The following is a 14,460-nucleotide window of genomic DNA, read 5'->3' as shown; positions in this document are numbered from 1 at the left end:
CACCCTTTCTAAGATAAGGGGCCCAAAACTGCACACAGTACTCTAAATGAGGTCTCACCAGTGTCCCATAGAACCTCAACAACACCTTTTTACTCTTATACACTTCAATTATTTTTTTTGTTTCTGAATTGAATAAGGTGCCTCTGTTCACTGCCTTGTGTATCAAAATGGACTGTTCTCTTATACTTTCTCATTTGGGGAATCGATTGGAATGGGTCTAACCTATAAGATTAATTGAAAGAAAGTAGGGATATGATATTCAAGAACAGCTATTCACACATTTAATCTGTGCCCATGAAATAACTGAATAACTTCCATTATTAAACTGTCGGTCTAAGTGCATAGACTCAGTTCTTCACACTGCCATGTAATAGAAATCAGATAAGATGGCTCGATTAAATATAACAAGAAATTAGCTTCATGATTTATAAGCCCATGAGGGGCATAGATAAGGTAAATAGTTGCAGTATTTTTTTCAAGTATAAAAATTCCTTTTATTGTCACATAATAATACTGACAAATGTAATGTACATGATATACTTTAGCTTTTGTCTGCTATAAGCCAAATAAAGAGTCACCATGAGCATTATCTGGTGCCCCTAACAATAGGAGAAAGAGAAGCAAAAGACATTTACCGAGTGTCCGTGGATTCGCCTCCAGTGCTCCCAAAATCCCTGAGCTCCAGGTCCATGCATCCAATACGGTCAGGAAGCCTTCAGCAGCCAAGGGTCCTCTGTTGACCTTGCTCTCAGCACCCTCTTGAGTCCCAGTTCTCATGAGCCCATCTCCAGCACCCCGTGTGAATCCTTTGGCCAGCAGTCGGCATCCTGCGCCAGTCATCAGCTGCCTGCAGCACGTGTGGGTCCGTCAGCCACTGAGACCCTCGTAGGTTTGCTTCCATGGTCATCTTCCCTGTACAGTCGTCCCCCATGCTTCTGCTAGAGCTCATGGGCATAGATTTAAGATGAGAGAGCAAAGTTTTAAAAGGAAGCAAAGGGAAACCTTTTTCCCCCCACAGAATGTGGCGGGTATATGGATTGAGCTGCAGAGCAAGTGGTGGATGTAGATTCAATTATAACATTCAGGCAGGAACGCGGATAGGAAAGGCTTGGAGGGATTAAAAAAAACATTTAGACACACAGCACAGTAACAGGCCATTTTGGCCCATAAACCCCAACCACCCAATTACACCCAATTGATCTACAACCCCTGTGCATTTTGAAGGGTGGGAGGAAACCAGAGCCCCCAGAAGAAACCCATGTCGACATAGGGAGAACGTACAAACTCCTGACAGACAGTGCTGGATTCAAACCCCAGTCCCAATTACTGGCACTGCAATAGCATTGTGCTAACTGCTAAGTTGACCGTGCCGCCCCTCGCTAACCATGCCACCCCTATGTAACCATGCCACCCCTATGTTACCATGCCACAAGGATGTGACCAAGTGCAAATATATGTGACTAGCTTGGGTAGATAATTTGGCCACTATCAACATGTGAAGGGTGCTATAAACTCTTAGACTCTTAAAGTTTGAAGATAAGTATGAAAATTATGTGACTACCATTGTATCTTGATAGTTTTATCTGGGTGTCTTTATTGAAGGAATCTTCCGAGCTTCAAGCAAGTTATCAGGGCTCAATGTGCCGTGTTCCACGGCCAGTACTCAGGCTAGGGACTTGACCTGCGAGCTTCAGAACTGTCCATATTGTGCCCGTGTCTTGGAGAATCCAGAGCTCGAACTCAACGATTCGGAAAGTGGCGATTCTGATGCCGACGGTGTGTACGAATTCACACACGATGTCAGACAAGGTGACCAAAGAGATCAGATACAGAAGAACAAAACCAAACCAAAGGAAACGAATAAGTGTCTGTTGTTCTGGATACTGTTCTCTGAAAAGATGAAAAGAATTGTTGAAAGTAAATATTTCAATCGTGGGATTATGACTGCCATTCTGATTAACACCCTGAGCATGGGTATTGAATATCACGAGCAGGTTAGTGTTAATCTATCTTGTGGTTGAAATTTCTTACACCTCAGCGTTTTTTTAACCATTTGTGCTATTTTTATTAATAAGCTTTGAAAGTTCATTGGACATGTTGTTATGAATGCATATTTTTTGAATGAAACCATTTGCTTTTGAACACCAATTGCCTTGCTGAGAATGTTGTTCTCAGTTAATGTGTAATGACCAGAGAGAGAGAAGAGAGTAAAATGACCTTTTAGTGTCACACGATTTTCCTTGAGCCAATGAGAGTTAGGTCCTGAAGTGGAATGATTACAGAAACAGTGTGGCGGTTAGCGACAACATCCCAGGTTCAAATCCAGCACTGTCTGTAAGGAGTTTGTACGTTCTCTGCGTGGGTTTTCTCAGGGAGCTCTGGTTTCCTCCCACCCTTCAAAAATGGAAGGGGCTTGTAGGTTAATTGGGGGATTTGGGGAGGATGGGTCTGTGGGCCAGAAGGGCCTGTATGCCTAAATTTTAAAATATTTAAAAGTTGGTCAGAACTGAGATTGAGAGAGAAAAAAAAACAAGTTAGTATTAAGTTGTACTGAAGAGGAGGGATGGGTGGGACAAAGGGCATATCACTGGTAGAATGCAGCCAATAGGATGAGTTGCAGAGGTCATCCAGTTGAGGGGTTACTGGGGGTGAAAGAAGATGAACAAAGACTATGAAGTGAGGTTAGTTAGAGAGTGAGAACACTGTTGGTGTAAACGTTGTGAAATGCAGGGCTGTGGGACCTGCCCGACGTGTCACACTGTGCCTGTAGAAAGAGAACTGAGTCAATATCACAGCAGAAAAGGCCAGTTGAGAAACAGAGAAAGAAAGCGAGTCAGCCGAAGTTGTTTAACTTGATGTCAGGGTCCAAAAGAAGAGGAGGTGCAACTGGACATGAGAGCATCGACAAGGTAGAAGGTCACGGAGAGATAGGTCAGGGTGGGGGTGGAAAATTAACACCGGAAGCTCAGGGTCAGCCCTGAAGACTGGACGCAGGTGCTCTGCAAAGCAATCAGCCAATCTGCATTTGATTTGCCCAATGTGGAGGACCCTGCATTGCGACCACTGAACGCAGTACATTGGATTGGAAGGGGGCAAAGGAACCACTGCTTCTGGTTGATGGGAAGAGAGGGGCAGGTGGGGAGTAAGTGGGGAAGAGCACATTGGAGAGTCACAAAGACAATGGTCTCGTCAAAACGCTGAAAGGGGAGGGAAGTGGAAATGAGGATCCTTTGTCACTTCAGAGTGATTCAGTGAAAGTTGTCCACACTGAGAAAGCGTGAATAAAATATATTTTAATTTTTTTTTTAAAAATGCAGACATACAGCCCTGACAACAAGCCCTTCCAGCCCATGAGCCTGTGTTGCCCAATTATATCCCATTAACCTACAACCCCTGTAAATTTTGAAGGCTGGGAGGGAACCAGGGCACCCAGAGGAAACCCACGCAGGGAGAACGTACAAATTCCTTACAGACAGCACCAGATTCAAACCCAGGTCACAGGTGCTGTAACAGCATGGCGGTAACTGCGACACTAACCCTGCTGCCCTTTGACCACCATTTCTTAAATTCAGTCAGTTACTACCTGACAGCAATGTGTAGAAATAGAACAGCAGGCCGTCAGTACAATTGTTTCTTTGTTTTTGATACTTGTTTATGTTTTGAATATCAGCCTTCATTACAAATGTATGATTGGTACCACAGCTCTTATTAGGACTCGTCTTTTGGGGAGTTTTGGCTTCTGTTTGCCCGCTGTTATAGCATTTTCCCAGGAACCCAGTGGAACATTAACTATAATATGAGATTCCACAGTCGATCATCACATTAAATATTTAGGCACTTTACTTAAAATGCAGAGCAAATAAATTTGGATTGTTCTCTGCAACCTCACTTCCCTGGTTTAGGAAATTAATCTGCCATAATGCATTCAGGATCATCTTTGTAGGATATAAAGCCACTTTTAATATGTTAACATTTGTTAGAAACACCGTTTGATCTGGGATATCCTTTTGTTTTCATCATTTCAATTGGCTCTTTGTGTTGAAGTATATTTACAGTAATGGATAATGGATTAACTCTGCTGGAGGGAGATAATTTTATGGTAATTATGTTTTATGGTAATTATATTTTATGGTTTGACAATTTTCTTTAATAAGGTATTGTGCAGTATTTCAAAGCAGAGCATATTAATTACCTGTCACATTTTGTGGTTAAATGGAGAAAATCACAAAACAGTCCACTCCATTTTTGCAAAATTTGTTTCACTTCCCACATGACCACACGAGATATGGGAGTAGAAGTAGGCCCATCGAGGCTGCTCCGCCATTCTAACATCATTCTCCCACTCAACCCCACACCCCAGCCTTTTCCCTGCGACCCTAAATCTTGTCAATCTCTGCCTTGAATACACCCAACGACCTCACTGCTGCAGCCACCTGTGGCTACAAATTCTACAGACTCATGACCCTCTGACTAAAGAATTTTTCCCACATCTCTGTTTTAAATTGACTCAGTTTTATCCTGAATTTGTGCCCTCTCGTCCTAGGTATCCCTACCTTGCCTCATCTACTCTGTCCAAGCATTCAAAATGCCACTACGAGGTCCCCCCTTATCCTTCTGTACTCCAACAAGTACGGTCCAAAAGCCGACAAACATTCCTCCTATGCGAACTCTTTCATTCTTGGTATCATTCTTGTAAATTTTCTCGGAACCAGTTCCAACGCCTTACCTCAAATAAGGTGCCTATCCTTGGCCACATCACATCCCTGCTCTTGAATGCTATTCTTCTAGAAAAGAATGGCAACATTGCATTTGATTCCTCCGTGTTTGATGTAATGTTAAGTTTAATTTTTTTCAGCAGGGGAACAAGGGTTTTTTTTGTTTGATGTGTAAAAGGAGAAAAACAAGGCTCTTTCATGTTCAATATAGTGACTGAAAAATCTGGTGAAAATTGTGGGTCAGTTCTGAGTCTGCCTGCAGGCATATTAGGCTAGTCATGTTGTCATTCAATTTGCAACTCTAATTCAATGCGAAGTTGCTTCTTTTGAGCACCCCATCCAACTAAGATCTTCCCGTAAGGATCACGGTTGTACACATGCCCAGCAAAGCAATTAAAGAATGTAAAAAAAAAACTACTGCAGATTCTCGGCTGCTCTAACTTTTGCATTAACTCTAATATCAGCAATTTAAAAGTAGAGTTTGATGAGTCTTATTTGTTTTTAATGCAACAATAACCAGAATGGATGTTGGATGTCAGATAATGTAAATTCTTCCATGTTACATAAGCTGTCAACCATCTAAACCCAAGTGTGCATGGGAAGGTGGGCGAGGTTCCATAATGCTACCAGCTACTGTGCATGGGTGGCCTGATTCACCAAACAGAGGAAATTAGTCAACGGGGATGGAACTGTTTGATTTGTGACATGCCGTTTATAGAAATGATGGGGTATGCGAGGAAGATGGTTTTCTAGAGTCTGGGACCAGATTATAAATCCATGAGCATTGCAATGAAGCTCAGTTTTGGTACAGATTTTAGATTCTGTACATGGACTCCTTCTGAGAGCATTTGGGTTTCTCTTGTAAACAACTGTATTTCAAGAACAAAAATGCAGTGTGATTAGAACACTGTTACCTAAATTTCAAGGTCACTGCAGCAGAGTGAATAAATAATGCCATTTTTTCTACCTAGCAACATTAAATAATGAGAAATCAATGTTGAAAACTTGGATAACATATATAACTATCTACAAATGCAAAAAGCGTTCTTCATTACCAACAATCTACCTCCAATGCCCCACACTAAGACTCTACAGAAAAGAAAACTTGGACGCACGATATTATTTGGTTGCATAATACACACTGGCCTCTGCAGTTCTTGATGCATGTTGGCGCAGTAGTTCAAGATGCCAGATACTGAAATGTCAAATGGCATCTAATTAAAAAGTATTCTAAAGATGTTCCATTTCTGATCAGGCTGTTGTCATTTACCTAGCTACGAAGAGACAATGTGTGTGAAGGGATTACATGTATATAATAACATTGAAATTTTCAGCATCTCTGATTAAAAGAGCTTATATATTAACGCAGACCACCCTTGAGGCCATACATTTCATGTCAAAATTGTGCAGAGGTGCATTCTAAGTAGGTGTACAACAATGAACATTAAAATGACCAAAATTAAACTTATCACAGCACATTTCCACTGAACAACTTTTGAAGATAGCATATAATCATTCACTTGAGTAAAATAAGGTTTCCTTTCTGCTGCGAGATGATTCGTGACATCAAAGATCAAAGGTTACATGAAATTCTGCAGATCCCAGAGAGGAAGTTCTGAATATCATTGTGTAAATATTTAGAATCTACCTGTTCAATACTTGTTCTTGCCTGCATGTAATCTGTTGGTTTGATGAACTCTAATTGGATCAACTCTGCCACTAAAAATAATTTACTCCATTAAATGCCAACTAGCACCTTAACCGTTGCAAGTACTAGGCATCGTCATTATAAATAAAGCAAATTGTAAATACAATGCAGGTCAAAAAATCTTGTATAATGCTCATAGGAGTCATTGCCCTCTTCGTATCTGCTGTAATTAAAGGTTACCCGACTTCTGGTACTTAAGAAATTGATGTACCTGCCTTTTATTTCAAATTCCATTCCTCAATGTAGGTTGACAGAATTGTTTTCCACTCTCGCATTGGGATTGGATGGATCATTTATCCCTACAAAAGGTTATCTTTACTTATAGAAGACACGCACCTTTGTACTTCTTTTGTCCATCTCCAAACTGATACATGATAAATGTGTCAGTTGTCGGTAGAAAAATTAGTCAATAATCTGCATTGATTTTTAAGTGAAGAGCATAGTCAGATATTTTAGAATTCCAATTTGACGGCATCAGTTCAAGTTTATTTGTCATTCGATTGTACCAGTGCAACCTGACAAAGCAGCGTTCTCCAGTCAACGGTGCAGAACAGTGCAAACCATTGGTACAGATAAAACACACATACAGTCAAAATATTAAAATAAATATTATTAATAAATGGTGGAGTCTTGAAGAGTTGTTTCAGTACTTCACAAGTCTCTCTGCCGGTGGGAAGATGCTCTTCCTCAACTTAATGGTTCTGGCTCTGATATTTTTGCATCATTTTACCCATGGGTGTAGTGGAAGATGCTGTGTGTGGAGTGGTAGTGGGGGGTCTTCCCTGATTTTCCAATCCCTCTTTGAATCCCAGAAAATCACATTGAAGGGGCGGGGAGGGAAAGGGAGACCACAGTGATCCTCTCTGTGAATTGACCTCCGATCTGACGTTTTACATCAACCATACTACACTGTGATTCAACCGGCCATGGCACTCTCCTTAGAGCTCCTGTATAAAGTTGAATGGTGGTGGGTAGCCTTGCCCATCACAGCCTTCTGAGAATGTTCAGTCGTTGTTGCACCTTCTTGACAAATGAAATGTTGTGTGTCCAGGATAGGTCATTTTTTAAGCAAACTCCAAGGAACTTGTTATTAATGTGTACTGGAGGGTGGTCGTCTCTGGTCTCCCTGAAGTCCACAGTCATCTCCTTTGTCTTGTCCACGTTGAGGCTCAGATTGTTATTCTCACATCATTTCAAGAGATTTTGTATCTCTTTGTATTTAGACTCATCATTTAAATTGAAATTTATTTGTCACATTAGGGGGAGACATGGTTAGTGTGGCAGTTATCACAACACTGTCAAAGCACCAGCTACCAGCGTTAAAATCCAGTGCGGTCTGTAAGGAGATTGTACCTTCTCCCTGTGTCTGCATGAGTTTTCTCCGGTTGCTCCAGTTTCCTCCCCCAATTCAAAACATACTAAAACATGCTAGTTAATTGGCCGGCATTTGAACTAGCACAGTGTGAAGGGTTCGTCTTCTCGTCAAAGGCACAGGCCAGGCAAGGCTGCCATTATTAATTAGTCCTGTCAGAAATAGATTTTTCTTTCCATTCACATACCAATGTAAGTATTCCCTCTGACATTGGTGCTCTGTGATTAGTAAGGGATTGCTTAAGGTGATATGTGAGTGGAAAAATAAAGGTTGAAAACCACTGTTTTAATCGTACCTAATTGACTCGTTATGTGCAAGGTTTCATATCTCCAAAGGAAATGGGCCAATGACAACTTTTCTCAAGCAAAATATTTCATTAACAGTTGGGTCGAGAGCAGTGATTCTCAACCTTCCCTTCCCACTCACACACCACCTTAAGCCATCCCTTAGTAATCACAGAGCACTGATGGCAGAGGGATTAATTAAAGTGGGATGTGAGTGGGAAGAAAAAGGATGAGGACCACTGATTTATGGAATACCACTGTTGGTTTTCCTGCAGTTTGCTCCGAGTGTAGTTCATAGTGGCAGCCAGGTATTATGGACTGATGTAGCACTTAACAGTATTCTGCTTCCCTTACAGTTGTTACCTTCTATTGCCTTTCTTTTGTAAAGGTTTCATTATTAGTAAACTGATACAAAATAAATGTTCATTGTATTTCGAATGATATTAAGTTATCCCATGGATTTTACTGCTAAGCAGGGGAAAATTATAAGTTTAGATGTCCACAAATGGCAAGGCCATTACAAATGCGCCAGTTGTGCTTTTGGGAAGGTTGACCATTGTAAAGTGCTGAAACATGAGAAAGTTTGTGTCTTTGGAAATTTAATTATCCCTTCCATCTGGCAAAGCACACATCACAAAAATCACCAATGGCTTGTGTGTGTGCCTTGAGGATAAATTGGTGCATCATTCAGAAACCTTCACTCCCCACGTAGCGGAAAACAATGACTACTTTGACCAATATTACAAAAGTCTTTTATCCATCTTGAAAATGCCAGAAGCAATTTAGTGGTGCACATAACTCGCATGTCTTCCAAACAGTCATGCACCTTCAAAGCTGAAATGTCATAATAAATTGCTTCATATTTATCTCATGAAGTGACCTGATCTGAACATTAGGAAATATTACTTCCATCAATGTGTCTAGTTTAGTCTGATGTACTGTGAGTGAGCCTCAAATGATATTCCCACTCTTATAGCCATGCCATATCACATATTCCTGATGAGTGTTCTTTACTAATCAATTGGTCGCATTCATTATTCGTTTCCAGAATTAAATTATACTTTTTCATTATCTTGACAAAGGACTATCAGATGAGAAATTGATCTTCCTTATCCCATAATTTGATACTTCACTTGTAATTTCAATGAAAAACCAAATCATGGCATCAGCTAAGAAAGACTTGTTGATGAGCAAAACTCCATCAGGAGTTTAATTTCTGGCAGCAAGGTTGAGTTTTTGAAATGCAGTTTGTTAATTTAATAGATGTACCCAAATTGGGGAAGTAAATCATTATTTATGAAAGGAAATGTGATCATTCTGTTTGCACTGATTATTCTGGACAACAATTTTTTTTCAAAAGGTTTGTTTCCTGAAACAAAATGGAGATTGGGATATACAACTTCAAGCTGAATACAATTATCATTTCATAATTGCTGTATTTCGTAGGAAGCTGGAGAACATTCAATTAGCTTTTATTGAATGTGGTATGTTTAATCACAACATGATACTGACATATTTCATGAGTTCAACTGACCTAAAAATGTTTTGCCGCTGATTTTCGTTTGTACTCAGCATCTGATGCCTCTCATATCAATGTCGGTCAGCACTGATGGATTCCAGTTGCCTTGATGCTCCTTTTCCATAGTCTCAATGCCCTGGTGAGAGCAGGGAAAAGGTCCAAGTGCAAATGCAGAAAATGAATTTTCAGTAACATGTTGCATTTTATGGTTTTGTAGGCTTGAAGTAGACTTTAAAATATGACAGGAAAATATGTGCATGGTTTCATAACTCCAAAGGAAATGGGCCAATGACAATTTTTCTCAAGCCAAATATTTCAGTAACAATTGGGTCTAGAGCAGAAATTTTCAACCTTCCCTTCCCACCCACATCCCACCTTGAGTCATCCCTTACTAATCACAGAGCACCGATGGCAGAGGGATTACTTAAAGTGGGATGTGAGTGAAAAGAAAAGGGTTGAGAACCACTGGTGTAGATGCTGCGTGACCTGCTGAGTTTCTCCAGCTTTGTGTGATCTGTCAGATGGTAACACAGGGTATTGATGCAATGCAGAAGAGAAGGGAATAGGTTCTTGAAGATGGTGAAGCCCATCAGAAGGGAGGAGGGAACGCTGGTGGAGAGTGTTTATTCATTCCATGGGAATTGAAGGAAACAATAGATTGTTTAATTCAATGTCATGCGTGAACATGAAACAATCTACTTGAAAGCAGTGAATAATATTTGAGCTCTGTGCACCACATTAGGAGGATAAGTATGCTTGAGTATATTTGATCAATGCTGTTTATTGGGAATAACCGGTGAGCATTTGGTTTCAAAAAGAAAAATTGAATCCTGTTGAACACAGTTCACTTTTGCAGGGAGCCAAGCCAACTTGAGATATGTGGCCGTTTGAATGATATTAGAGACATCAACTGATAAGTTACTTGCCTGAAAGTTACAAGTAGGGCAAAGCTGCGCTGCGTGCATTGTACTAGTGGGTTTGGCTGCCTGTGCAGTCGATGGTGTTGGGGGCAGAGAGGACAAGTCTGCAGCCTGTCAGATAGCGAAGAGGGAGAAACATGCAGGTGTGAGGTGACGGATAGGCTTATGAGCCTGGTTAAACTCTTTCTTCTACGGGAGATAAATTACTTGGCACGGATTGCCGTGTCTCTGACTATACTGACGAAAGAGGGAAGCAGAGCATTTCTCTTTTGTTTATCAGCTTTCAGAGACTGGGCCTAACAACCTGTCTGCAATCTTAACAAGGAGAGCAGCCTTCAAGGGTTGCTGTCTCCAATTTCCCATACCAAAGCACCAAAAAAATCCCACAGATGCATTGCAAAGTCCTTTGAAATGGGTGAAGGGCAAACTAATGATAAGGGCATACCCCGAACAGTACAAGATTTCAGAAATCTGTTCTCAGGACATGGAGGGAATATGGATTTTTCGTGGAAAAGGGACCGGAAAGTTGGGCATCAGTAAACGATGGTCCAGAAGAATCCCTGCTTGGTATTTTAGGGTGGGGGGGCGGGAGAGAATACACATATTTCCTGGCCAATTTAGTTATTCTAATCAACAACATAAAACACAACTGGTGTTTCAGATTTATTGTCAGAGTACGTGCATGACATCACATACAACCCCGAGATTCTTTTTCCTGCAGGCCAGGCAGAATTACCAATTGTTGGCAGTGCAAAAATAATTGCATGATGTACACATGTAAACTGGTCTTTTCAGCATCTATAAGAGACAAAGATATTTTGCCAACATTTCAGGCCTGAGCCGTTCTTCAAGGAAAAATTAGAAAAGGCAGAAGCAGGATATATCAGAAAGTCTCAGAATTCAAACTCTGGGGGAGGAGGAATCCAGACCAACAAAAGGTGTAAATTGGATGTGATATGGGTCTTAGTGGAATGTATCATGTCTGTGCGAAAAGCGACAGGTGATGGACAGACGATGGGGAAAGCAAGGGCAGGGTGGGGGGGGGGGGGTGAGGAGTTTTAATGAAAGCCAGAGAAGATGATATTAATGCCATTTGGTTGGAGGGTGCCCAGTCAGATGAGGTGTTGTTCCTCCAATTTACGTGTGGTCTCAGCCTGGCAGTACATGAGACCGTGGACAGACCTATCGGCAAGGGAATGGGATGGAGAATTGAAATGGGTGGCCACTGCGAGATCCACGCTATTGCGGCGGATGGAGCTGAGGTGCTCAATAAAGCGATCTCCCAGTCTGTGCCCCGTCTCTCCGACGTTAACATTGCATCAGGCTTGATCCAACCCAGTCATTTAAAGCAGGCACACACACTCATGATGGCATTCATGTCAGTGGGTGTTTTCCGTGCAGATCTTCCCTTCTGTTGGTGTCACGACATCCTGCTTGCAATGTGTTGTAAACTTTATCAGTTTCCAGATTTGTTTCACAATTGTGCTTTTCCTGGCATAAATAATTAAAATCCTTATGAATACAGTCACCTTCCTAATATTGCTGCACCAACTAAATAAATCACAAGGAGTACAGTGTGGAACTGCGATTTCTAGATTACAGTTTAAATTTAGACATACAGCACAGTAACTGGCCCTTCCGTCCCACGAGCTCGTGCTGCCAAAATACGCCAATTCACCCACAACCTCCATACATTTTTGAGGGTGGGTGGAAACCAGAGCACCCAGAGGAAACCTGCACAGATATGGGGAGAACGTACAAAATTTTTGCAGACTGCGCTGGACTTGAGCCCGGATTGCTGGCATTGTAAGTGTGTTGCGCTAATTCATAGGGTGCACCCTCAACCCGTCCCCTCTGTGAGATAATCCTGTCTTGACCCTTCAGAGTGTCAAATATATAACCAACTTATTAAGCAAACTTCATTTATTAGAAGAGAATTATTTTTATCTTAGTGGCACCAAGACATATAAAACTATGACAAATTCTGCCAGTGTGACTTCAACAAGTCTTTCCCACAGTGGTAATCTTAATTATTTAAAGCTTTACTCCACAGTATTTTCCTTCCTGCATTTGCCAATTACCCTCAAACTCAAGGAATGGTTTTAATTATTAATTTCCAGACATGTCGCTGGCAAGACCCAGCCTTATCGCCTGCTCATGTAGTTTAGAGTCGATCACATTACTGGGGTTGGAGTCACACTTAGGCCAAATCAGGCCAGTTTCTTCTGAGAAGGATGCCAGTGAATTTAATCATTCATTGTAATGGGTTTTAAATCATTACACAGACATTTCATGATTGATTGATGGGTCGACCAGTTATTTTTCCAGTTCTAGAATTACTTGATTATAAACTTCCCAGATACTATACATATCTGAATCAATGGAGTGGAATAGTTCCTGCTCGTCCAGGAATTTGATCTGTGAGTAGCATACTTCTTTCCTCTTTAAAGAAGAATCAGAATTTATTGTCATAAACATGACATGAAATTCATTGTTTCACAGCAGCATCACATTGCTATAAACCATGTTTTTAAAAAAAAAGTTAGGCAGTGTCTGTAGTTCATTGTCCATTCAGAAATCTGATGGTAGAGGGGAAGAGGCTGGGTTTTTTTTGTACCATCTTCAGGTTCCTGTACCTCCTTTCTCGTGGTAGCAAGGTGAAGGGGGCATGGCCTGGGTGGTGAGAGCCCTTGAGGATAGAAACTGCTTTCTCAAGACCCCACCTCTTGTAGATGTCCTCGATGGGTTAGTGAGGGATTACTTGAGGTGGTATATGAGTGGAAAAACAGGTTGGGAACCACTGCTGTAAATTGAAATTACAGCAAAATCCCCATTATCGGGAATTCAAGAAACTGCCAACCTCAACCAACTGGCAAAACAAATCATGGAAAATAAATAGTTAAAAAATATAAGTTTAAAATTGGTGCACCTTGTAGTTAGTTTGCCAGTCCATTCAAATGCAATCTCAAGCAAATTCTCTTAACCGGCATCTACCAATACCTATAACCTGCTGAATATTCAAAGCAAATGTTGAGGAAAAATGAAGATCCTTCATCCAAATTAGCAATGGAGAGGATTTGGATGGACATCAGTAACTAAAGAACAAGATTTTATTTTGCTGTGAAGTCATGATTCATAGTTTCATGCAGTAGAAGATCCATTTGTACGTGCCTTCTCATTGAAAGAGCCATCCAATTTGTCCCACTCTTCCTTCTCCCCAGGGCTTTGTAACTTCTTCATCTTTGTTTAGAAATCAAACTGACATTTGGATGTTCAGTTCTGAAGCGGTCCTCACCCAAGCAGTGCATTCAGATCACAGGAACTTGCTGCTTTTAAGACTTTCTCCTCCTCCTCTTTCTGGTTCCTTTGCCACATGTCAAGGATTTAATTGCATCCATGAGAATCTTGTGCATTTTTTTCAGTTCTCTACCTTCCAAAGTGAAAGAAGAGTAACTCAAAGCACAAATCCTATCTCCTCTGGATCACATGGGTCACAATCTCTGACCTGTCACTTCTGGGTCATACTTTATGTTCTATCGCCTCTGGGTCACACCTTATGTCCTATCACCTGTGAGTCACACCCTGTGTCCCATCACCTCTGGATCGCACCTGACCTGTCACCACTGGGTCACACCTTGTGTCCCATCACCTCTGGGTCCTTCCCCAGCTTCCTACTCCCTTTATGTTTGTAATTTTACCTTTTAATCTTAATCTTGAAATAGGGTCTGACTTGAAACATTGACTATCTTTACCCATAGATGCTGTCTGACTGGCTGAGTTCCTCCAACAATTCTTTGTCTACTGTACAAAGTAGTGTCAGTTACCAGCATACTGAGCAACAATCTGAACTAAATATAATGGTTTTCTTTGAGATTTATTTTCTTTTTAAAATATTTTTATTTATTTTAATAAACTCATACAGAAAAATAAAACAATAAAATA

At 40.9% G+C, this 14,460-nt stretch overlaps 1 protein-coding gene across 1 annotated transcript in view; it reads left to right on the top strand.

Moving 5' to 3' along the window:
- The window catches only part of cacna1ha (calcium channel, voltage-dependent, T type, alpha 1H subunit a), a 206,428-nt gene that overhangs the window by 76,096 nt on the left and 115,872 nt on the right, over positions 1-14,460 (top strand). The window contains exon 8 of the mRNA XM_069904861.1: positions 1,603-1,994. Coding sequence (XP_069760962.1) covers positions 1,603-1,994 — 392 coding nt within the window. The remainder of the gene's footprint in view (positions 1-1,602; positions 1,995-14,460) is intronic.

This window comes from Narcine bancroftii, chromosome 12 (genome assembly GCF_036971445.1).
Source record: "Narcine bancroftii isolate sNarBan1 chromosome 12, sNarBan1.hap1, whole genome shotgun sequence".
Taxonomy (NCBI): Eukaryota; Metazoa; Chordata; class Chondrichthyes; order Torpediniformes; family Narcinidae; genus Narcine; species Narcine bancroftii.
The sequence above is the reverse complement of the archived record's forward strand: the minus strand, read 5'-3'. Positions and strand labels throughout refer to the sequence as shown.